Source organism: Salmo salar, chromosome 03, assembly GCF_965601325.2.
Source record: "Salmo salar chromosome 03, fSalSal1, whole genome shotgun sequence".
Taxonomy (NCBI): Eukaryota; Metazoa; Chordata; class Actinopteri; order Salmoniformes; family Salmonidae; genus Salmo; species Salmo salar.
The window spans coordinates 62,792,501-62,803,270 of NC_138293.1; the positions used below are offsets into that span (position 1 = coordinate 62,792,501).

At 45.7% G+C, this 10,770-nt stretch overlaps 1 protein-coding gene across 1 annotated transcript in view; it reads right to left on the reverse strand.

The window, feature by feature from the left end:
* LOC106601020 (zinc finger protein 385C) overlaps window positions 1–5,523 on the reverse strand; it is a 202,256-nt gene extending 196,733 nt beyond the window's left edge. Inside the window, exon 1 of the mRNA XM_014192869.3 lies at window positions 5,373–5,523. Coding sequence (XP_014048344.1) covers window positions 5,373–5,421 — 49 coding nt within the window. The 5' untranslated portion in view covers window positions 5,422–5,523. The remainder of the gene's footprint in view (window positions 1–5,372) is intronic.
* Between the last annotated feature and the right edge of the window lie 5,247 nt (window positions 5,524–10,770).

Here is a 10,770-nt window from a genome sequence, read left to right on the forward strand (position 1 = left end):
GCACATACGAGGGAGGGCATAGCGAAACCTTAGCCCTCTGACAGCGCCAACCCTTCAGCACCCAACTGAGGAGCTAGGCAGTCTTCTGCTGAGTCGCTCCCAGCCGTGAGCACTGCCGGCCGGGCATGCCAATCAGCCAGGCGGAGGGTGGCTTTCTCCAGGAAAGGTCAGCCTGCTTGCCCTGAGGCAGGCTTCATGCAGCTGTCAGAAACTCTGACCCCCCCCCCCCCCCCCCCACTAGCCTCCCTGGAGCCCCCTTACACACACCCACCCGTCCTCTGCCACTAGTCGTACAGTACAGTGCGATCAGGGTGGCAGCGAGGGCTGGAGTGACCTCTCCATCTGTCTGAGTTAGGCGCGCGGAGCCCGGCCGGAGGGGGGGATGTTCACACCTGTTTATAGATATTTGCCCCTTTGAGTTCACCTGTCACCCAGCCTGGCTCAGCTCGGCTCCAAGCCTCCACTCCACTGACTCAGCTCATCTGCAACAAAGGCTCAGGAATGATGAGGGGGTTCACATCCCCCTCCTCTAAATGCTATGGTTTTGCTTTGAGCCTCCTGCTTCGTGTAACAAGGCATCTGATTTGGATTATGTTTGATCACCAGGTAAATTATACTATGGCGGTGTCACTGAGTCCAGGACAGACAGACAGAAAGACAGGACACTGACATACCTCCTTCTGTTATCCAGCATCCCCTGGCTAATTGGGATTTAACTGTGTGTTTGTGCTGGCAGCAGAAGAAGCAGCCAGCAGGGATGGCACAAAACTTTTCACAGAATCACACTGAAGGTCGCTGTGATCCAACATAGCCTGAAATGAAGGACATCAGACCCACAGGATGTTCTTAAACTCACAAACACCCGTGCGCGCGCACACACACACACACACACACACACACACACACACACACACACACACACACACACACACACACACACACACACACACACACACACACACACACACACACACACACACACACACACACACACACACACACACAAACAGAAACAGAAAAAAGCAAGCTAAGTGATGTGCCCACTCCCCCATCACTTTGGCTCAGCAGGCGATGACATAGAGAACATCATAGAGGAACACACAACAGGAGGTCCCAGCACAATGGGGAAAAGAGAAGGACATCTGTCTGGAGAAGAGGTCTACTCAAAATGTCAGACAGAGACGTCAGAGTGGTGTGGCACAACACCATGGGAGGGAGAGACGCTAGGGAAGATGCAGAGAGGGGATATGTCGAGACAGCGATAGAGCACTGTTTACGTTGATGAAAGAAAGTATGGATGATGTGTCCTAGCACGACTGGAGAAGGGTTGCCTATTCTGTAGGTCAAGCTGTTATGTTTATTACCATATAATTGAGTAATACGCATTGAATTCATACTTAACTTTAAAAATGGGAAAGTACTATTTCTAAAACAACAAAATAAATATAAATGTAGATAAATGTTGTTGACAAAGAGAGAAAGAACAAGTAGAAGAGGTTTGTGAGAATTGTGAAGGGTTCGGGCTAAGCCATCTTTAGCAATATGAACTTTAAATCCCCTAAAACCTAAAACAAGGTAGTACAGAGAAAACACTAAACTGTTGAAAAAAATCAATGCAGAAAAGAGCTACAGTACTTCCTGACTTCAAGACACCTGTACCTCCCACACAGCAGCAGTTCATTGTGTGCGTGTGTGTGTGTGTGTGTGTGCGTGTGTGTGCGTGTGTGTGTGTCAATCTTTAACAAATTCACTGTTATTTACAGTGAAAACTGTAAACTGAATATAAAAACAAAAGGTACAGTATCCCCCCAGAATGCATACATATTCAAGCATAAATACATATTCATACATAGAAATACATATTCATACATATGGATGCATATTCATACATATAAATACCCACATGCATACATACTGTACAGTGGTCTTGTCAGTGGGACCAACCCAGCTACCAGCTCAGCTACCAGCCCAGCTACCAGCCCAGCTACCAGCTCAGCTACCAGCCCAGCTACCAGCCCAGCTACCAGCCCAGCTACCAGCCCAGCTACCCGCCCAGCTACCAGTCCAGCTACCAGCCCAGCTGATTAAGTCCCAACATGATCCCCTCGTTGGGAGTGGAGGTAAAGAAAGCAGGGTGGTGTGATACACAGTGAGACACCAGCAGAGAGACCAGACCACTGCTACTGTAGCATCCACTTTATTGGCATAATGAGAGTGTCACTGTTCCGCACTGTAAACCACACACTGTGCCACATACAATTTAGTCTTACCTTCATTAAGATGCATATGGGGACTCTTTCTTTGTCTACAGATGCAGCCCACACTCTCTCTCTTTCTCTTGCTCTCTCTCTTTATTTTGCTCTCCCTCTCTCTTGCTCTCCCTCTCTTTTGCTCTCCCTCTCTGCCTCTCTCTTGCTCTCCCTCTCATTTTTTCTCTCTCTGTCAAAACATTGTCATTTCCACCAGTCCAAATATACTTCTCCCTTTTCTTTAAATGTTTAAATTGCACACATTGTTCTTGCCTGGACAGTTGTGTGCATCTTTGTCTTTGCTCAGTATGTGAATAGTTTCTGTTGATTGTATATGGAAGAGCAATAGTGAGTATACTGTCTCCAAAATATTTTTTACCCAAAGAATTGTGAGGAAGAGCAATGGCCCCACACTGGACTTGACCTAGAGTGAGAGAGTGAGAAAGAGAGAGAGAGCAAGAGAGAGTGAGAGAGAGCGAGAGAGAGAGAGAGCGAGAGAGAGAGCAAGAGAGAGCGAGAGCGAGAGAGAGAGAGAGAGAGAGAGAGCGAGAGAGAGAGAGAGAGAGAGAGCGAGAGAGAGAGCAAGAGAGAGCGAGAGCGGAGAGAGAGAGAGAGAGAGAGAGAGCGAGAGAGAGAGAGCGAGAGAGAGAGAGAGAGAGAGAACTGGTCCTCTGATAACATAGTACTGGTTGCTTTACTTCAGTGTAGCAGAGAGCTAACCCCCACCGTGGCCATTCAAGCTGGAGATGGGACTGTGGTGTTGTACCTGTTGCCTGCTATAGCAGGAAAGAGACACTCTGGACCCCTAAGTGACAGTTTACGGCAGAGTCATCTCTGAGCACAAACAACATGGACATATGTCTCTTGGCACAGCATTACTTACATTATCCCTGTCAACATACAGTGCAAACAAAGCAGGCACCACAGCGTGTGCACACACAGGTACACACGCAGGTACACACACAGGTACACACGCAGGTACACACACAGGCACACACACAGGCACACACACAGGCACACACACAGGTACACACACAGGCACACACACAGGCACACACACAGGCACACACACAGGTACACACACAGGCACACACACAGGCACACACACAGGCACACACACAGGTACACACACAGGCACACACACAGGCACACACACAGGCACACACACAGGCACACACACAGGTACACACACAGGCACACACACAGGCACACACACAGGCACACACACAGGCACACACACAGGTACACACACAGGCACACACACAGGTACACACACAGGCACACACACAGGCACACACACAGGCACACACACAGGTACACACACTTCATAGTACTTCACCAGCTCTCACCAAAGACAGAAAAAGACAACTCCTCCATTATAACGAAAATAAACAACTTTGGAACAACTGCGACAAAACACAAGTGACACTGACAGAGTATGTACGCAGTCTGTCACAGCAACAATAACACGGGCCTCCATATTATTCATCCATAGGCATTCAGCAGGAGTAGCAGGCCTTAAGGTGGCGTCCATAAATGTTCTTCTAACCGCAGCAGCCGTATTTCACCTTCCCTGACTGAACATATTGATATTTGCCTTGATTTATCTGCGTTCCCCTCAGCTCAGCTTGCTACAGCCAGTAGAATGCCCACAGCACAATAAACACACATTAGAGACTACATCAAGCCAACAACTGGCACTCTCTCAGAAGCCCTCCTGGGACTACTGAACTTGTTTCTCATGTCAGTCAGGCCTCACAGGGGGACATGGATGTTTGACTGCTGTTTGTACTATGTTATAATAGCCTGGATCAGTGTTTGAAATGAAAGGTGTTTCTGTGGATGATCATCATTATTATTATTATCGTCGTCATGTGACCTGGATGTTCCAGCCTCTGTTGAAGACCATTGTCCAGCCCAATAACTACTTTATAGCATCTTTAGGGTGATCTTTATAATGAAAAGCCCTAAATAAATTAAATCTATTATCAATATTATTATTATTATCATTTGACTGACTAAACAATGCAAGTGTCCAATTCCAGTGTCATAAGAGTAGAGATCAACTGATATAGGCATTAAAACTGAAACCGCCGCCTACTGATATAAATGTAAAGTATAGCAGACTAACATCTGTCATGGGTCCCAGTGGGTGATAGCTGTGGAGTACGCAATCTTTGTCTGATAAAGTTTGCCCTTCTTCAGAATGATCAACCACTGCTTTTTTACTGCACGTGATTAATTCATTCAATTATAGGGCCTACATTTATCGAATGACCTTATCCGGGTGTAAAGATATAAATAAACGGATGTTTTGCCAGATTAGACGTTATTGAACCACATCATACACTTGAGAAATGGCTTTGGAATTCGGGTGGTCTACTACAGTCTACTACAGATGCTGGCGGAGCATAAGTTCCATGGTTACAGTTTTCTATTGAGGGAATGCCTGCCTGCATCTGGCCGTCGAGAACCACAAGCACCGGCTCACCCCATGCCCATGCGGAAACACCCAGCCCGGTTGCGTGACGGGGTGGACGATAAACGGTCGAGCAATATCATATTTTATTCAGTGAGTGAGGAAGTACGAACAAATAAGCCCATTCAGATGTGCAATTCAAACGATCAACGTGCGCTGAAATAATAGCCTCAAAGCGCAACAGTGTATCAATTACCTATAACATTTGCTTCGTAAGTTACAGACAATACATTACCTCGAAGCTGTAATCATATAAAACTACTAAATGTGTTGTGATTAACAATCAAATCAAAATGAATATTACATGCATATAAAAAAGTCTAGTCTGCCCATGACAACAAATTGCCATTTCAGACATAAACAAATCTAACAATCGGTCGTTTGTCCATTCATTGTAACTAAAATAGCTAGGCCTATACATGCATCTGCCTCGTTTAAAATGTATAATTTGGCCATCTCAGAATAACTTTATAGCTAATCATTCCATTATGAATGGAAAATAGGCTAGTGTACACGCGCTACCGGTAGACTGATAATTGTGCGTGATGAACTGTCACATGGGGGCCACAAACTTTGAATAGTAAACAGCACACGTCAATATGTAAAAACAAACGCTACACTGTATATGTTGTATTTCTGCCTACCTGTCCCGTTCCGTTTCAGATTGTCCCTGTGGTCGTCCGTACCCAACATCTTTCGAAACGATGTATGACAAGACTGACTGTCAAAGCCGAAAGCCCAGCTCGCGCTCTGGAGTCACGGGTGTCATAGCGCGCAGCCACTCTACACACGAATGCGCACTCAAAGGGTCTTCAACGCTATCACGGCCGCGCCTTTTCAATTTGATTTATGTTATGTATCACTTTGTCATTGAATATATTATCTTAAAAGACAGGAAAGAAGGTCGAAATTCTATCCATATACACTACATGACCAAACGTATGTGGACACCTGCTCGTCGAACATCTCATTCAAAATTCATGGGCATTCAAATGGAGTTGGTCCTCCCTTTGCTGCTATAACAGCCTCCACTCGTCTGTGAAGGCTTTCCACTAGATGTTGGAACATTGCTGCAGGGACTTGCTTCCATTCAGCCACAAGAGCATTGGTGAGGTTGGGCACTGATGTTGGGTAATTAGACCTGGCTCAAGGTCGGTGTTTCAATTCATCCCGAAGGTGTTTGATGGGGTTGAGGTCAGGCCAGTCAAGTTCTTCCACACCAATCTTGACAAACCATTTATGCAGGGGTGCATGTCCCCCCCATTCTGAAACTGCATTTTTGTCCCCCCCCAGTTTTATCATTGGAATGTGATAAAAAATGAGGCAACGGTGTGCTTTAGTACCATGCAGATGCCTCTGAGGGGTTGGGTAGGCTATTTGGAGAAGTAAGGGGCCAAGGCCGAACCATGAAAAACAGCCCCAGACCATTATTCCTCCTCCACCAAACTTTACAGTTGGCACTACGCTTTCAAGCAGGTAGCGTTCTCTTGGCATCTCGCCAAACCCAGATTCATCCATCGGACTGCCAGATGGTGAAGCGTGATTCATCACTCCAGAGAACGTGTTTCCACAGCTCCAGAGTCCAATGTCGGCAAGCTTTACACCACTCCAGCCGACGCTTGGCATTGCGCATGGTGATCTTACGTTTGTGTGTGGCTGCTCGGCCATGGAAACCCATATCATGAAGCATCCGACAAACAGTTATTGTGCTGACGTTCCAGAGACAGTATGGAACTCGGTAGTGAGTGTTGCAACCGAGGACAGATGATTTTTACACGCTACGCGCTTCAGCACTTGGCTCTCCCATTCTGTGAGCTTGTGTGGCCTACCACTTTGCGGCTGAGCCGTTGTTGCTCCTAGACGTTTCCACTTCACATTAACAGCACTATTTTTGATCGGGGCAGTTCTAGCAAGGCAGAAAGTTTACGAACTGACTTGTTGGAAAGGTGGCATCCAATAACGGTGCCACATAGAAAGTCACTGAGCTCTTCAGTAAGGCCATTCTACTGCTGATGTTTGTCCATGGCAATTGCATGGCTGTGTGCTCGATTTTATGTACCTGTCAGCAACGGGTGTGGCTGAAATAGCCAAATCCACTCATTTGGGGTGTCCACATATTTTTTATACAGTGCATTCGGAAAATATAATAAGGCTGTAACGTAATAAGGCTGTAACGTAACAAAATATGGAAAAAGTCAAGGGACTTTTTCCATATTTTGTTACGTTACAGCCTTATTCTAAAATGGATTCAATCGTTTTTTTCCGTTATCAATCTATACACAACACCCCATAATGACAAAGCAAAAACAGGTTTTTAGAAATGTTAGCAAATATATCAAAATGTAAAAATATTACATTTACATAAATATTCAGACCCTTTACTCAGTACTTTGTTGAAGGACCTTTGGCAGAGATTACAGTGTTTCTGTAACAAGTTTCTCCCATTCTTAACTGTAGATCCTCTAAAGCTCTGTCAGGTTGGATGGGGAGCATCCAACCTGACAGAGGTCTCTCCAGAGATGTTCGATCGGGTTCAAGTCCGGGCTCTGGCTGGGCCACTCAAGGACATTCAGAGACTTACATTTTACATTTTAGTCATTTAGCAGACGCTCTTATCCAGAGCGACTTACAAATTGGGACTTGTCCCGAAGCCACTCCTGCGTTGTCTTGGCTGTGTGCTTAAGGTCGTTGTCCTGTTGGAAGGTGAACCTTCGCCCCAGTCTGAGGTCCTGAGTGCTCTGGAGCAGGTTTTCATGAAGGATTTCTCTGTACTTTGCTCCGTTCATCTTTCCCTCAATCCTGACTAGTCTCCCAGTCCCTGCCTCTGAAAAACATCCCCACAGCATGATGCTGCCACCACCATGCTTTTCCGTAGGGATGGTGCCAGGTTTCCTCCATAACGTGACGCTTGGCATTCAGGCCAAAGAGTTAAATCTTGGTTTCATCAGACCAGAGAATCTTCTTTCTCATGGTCTGAGAGTCCTTTAGGTGCCTTTTGACAAACTCCAAGCGGGATGTCATGTGCCTTTTACTGAGGACTGGCTTCCGTCTGGCCACTCTACCATAAAGGCCTGATTGGTGGAGTGCTGCAGAGATGGCTGTCCTTCTGGAAGGTTCTCCCATCTCCACAGAGGAACTCTGGAGCTCTGTCAGAGTGACCATCGGGTTCTTGGGCACCTCCCTGACCAAAGCCCTTCTCCCCCGATTTCTCAGTTTGGACGGGCGGCCAGGTCTAAGAAGAGTCTTGGTGGTCCCAAACTTCTTCCATTTAAGAATGATGGAGGCCACTATGTTCTTGGGGAACTTCAATGCTACAGAAATGTTTTGGTAACCTTCCCCAGATCTGTGCCTCGACACAATCCTGTTTCGGAGCTCTACGGACAATTCCTTCTAACTCTTGGCTTGGTTTTTGCTCTGACATGACAGTCAACTGTGGGATATTATATAGACAGGTGTGTGTCTTTACAAATCGTGAGCAATCAATTGAATTTACCACAGGTGGACTCCAATCAAGTTATAGAAACATCTCGAGGATGATCAATGGAAACAGGATGCACCTGAGTTCAATTTCGAGTCTCATAGCAAAGGGTCTGAATACTTGTGTAAATAAGGTATTTCCTTTTTTTTATTTTTTATAAATTAGCAAACATTTCTAAAAACCTGTTTTCGCTTTGTCATTATGGGATAGTAGATTGATGAGGACATTTTTATATTTAATCCATTTTAGAATAAGGCTGTAACGTAACAAGCTGTGGAAAAAGGAAGGGGTCTGAATACTTTCCGAATGTACTGTATATACTGTAGTGTATTTTAGTATATGTTTTAAACATTGTATTTATACAGTTTATTATAGTTTATTAGAATATAAAAAATCACCTGTCATTGTAATATGCAGAAATTAATTTCACTTGTTTTTCTCTATTGAGTTTTACTCTATTTTACTTGTCCTTCACATATGTAATAAAAACATTCTACATATTTGACAATGAAGATGAAACCACCAGGTTGTTTAAAATAGCAAACTGATAGGGATATTATAAATCTATGGCCCCGTCAGACGTGTCAGAGCCTGGCAGAAATATAACTCTGTGAGATATCAACCATGTAGTATTCTTTCACTGAGAGATGTCTATAAATTAAACATGAATACCAAGATGGCGTAGCAGTGGGGATGTCTGTTTTGATTGTCTTGTCCTGTCCCTTGTATATATAGTTTTTCTTCGTATATATTTCATATATATTTGTATAATTTTTTTCCATCTCATTTTCCATCTACGGATTGAACTTACCCTCCTGCAACTCGCCTCACCCAATGTCGTATGGATCTGCTATTTTCACACTTTTGAACCGGAATCCCCTTCTGAAGCTAGCCAGCTAACTAGCTACTAGCTAGTAGTTAGCCTGGAGCTAGCCTCGAACTAGGCCAATCTCCCGTCTAGCTGAAGAGATTCCATCAAGCAATCCCTGGGCTTCAATTACCTCTTTTGCCAATTGGCCTGGACCCTTTGCTGCCGACACAGAGCCTTGCCGATCCATCACGACTGGTCTACTGACATAACCGTCCGAGGGGATTTCTGTCCCGAAGCAAGCACCAGTTAGCCTGGAGCTAGGCCCTTCTCCCGACTAGCCAAAGAATTCCATCAGATAATTCCTGGGCTTCAATACCTCTTCTGCCAATTGGCCTGGACCCTTTGCTGCCGACACGGAGCCCCGCCGATCCATCACGACTGGTCTGTTGACGTAACCATCCGAGGGGGTTTCAACAGACTCTTGTTGCGACGTCCCCCTGAGGCCCATCTGCTAGCCTGTTGCTATCCCCGGCCTGCTAGCTGTCTGAATCGCCGTGCCTCCAGCTCACCTAGCTTCTCACTGGACCCTATGATCACTCGGCTACACATGCCTCTCCCTAATGTCAATATGCCTTGTCTATTGCTGTTTTGGTTAGTAATTTTTGCCTTATTTCACTGTAGAGTCTCCAGCCCTGCTCAGTATGCCTTAGCTAGCCCTGTTGTTCCACCCCCCACACACACAGTGACAGCACCTGCCTTAAATGGTGCCTCTAGAGACAAAACCTCTCTCATCGTCACTCAATGCCTAGGCTTACCTCCACTGTACTCACATCCTACCATACCCTTGTCTGTACATTATGGCTTGATCTATTCTTCCGCGCAAAGAAACCCGCTCCTTTTACTCTCTGTTCCGAACGCACTAGACAACAGGTTCTTTTAGCCTTTAGCTGTACTCTTATCCTACTCCTCCTTTGTTCCTCTGGTGATGTAGAGGTTAACCCAGGCCCCGCAGCCCCCCGCATCACTCCCATTCCCCAGGCGCTCTCATTTGTTGACTTCTGTAACCGTAAAAGCATTGGTTTCATGCATGTTAACATTAGAAGCCTCCTCCCTAAGTTTGTTTTATTCACTGCTTTAGCACACTCTGCCAACCCGGATGTCCTAGCTGTGTCTGAATCCTGGCTTAGGAAGGCCACCAAAAATCCTGAAATTTCCATTGCTAACTATAACATTTTCCGACAAGATAGAACTGCCAAAGGGGGCGGAGTTACAATCTACTGCAGAGATAGTCTGCAGAGTTCTGTCATACTATCCAGGTCTGTGCCCAAACAATTCGAGCTTCTACTTTTAAAAATCCACATCTCCAGAAACAAGTCTCTCACCGTTGCCGCTTGTTATAGACCACCTTCAGCCCCCAGCTGTGCCCTGGACAGCATATGTGAATTGATTGCCCCCCATCTATCTTCAGAGTTCGTACTGTTAGGTGACCTAAACTGGGACATGCTTAACACCTCGGCCGTCCAACAATCTAAGATAGATGCCTTCAATCTCAAGCAAATCATCAAGGAACCTACCAGGTACAACCCGAAATCTGTAGTCATGGGCACCCTCTTAGATATCATCCTGACTAACCTGCCCTCTAAATACACCTCTGCTGTCTTCAACCAGGATCTCAGTGATCACTGCCTCATTACCTGCATGCGTACTGGGTCTGCGGTCAAACGACCACCCCTCATCACTATCAAACGCTCCC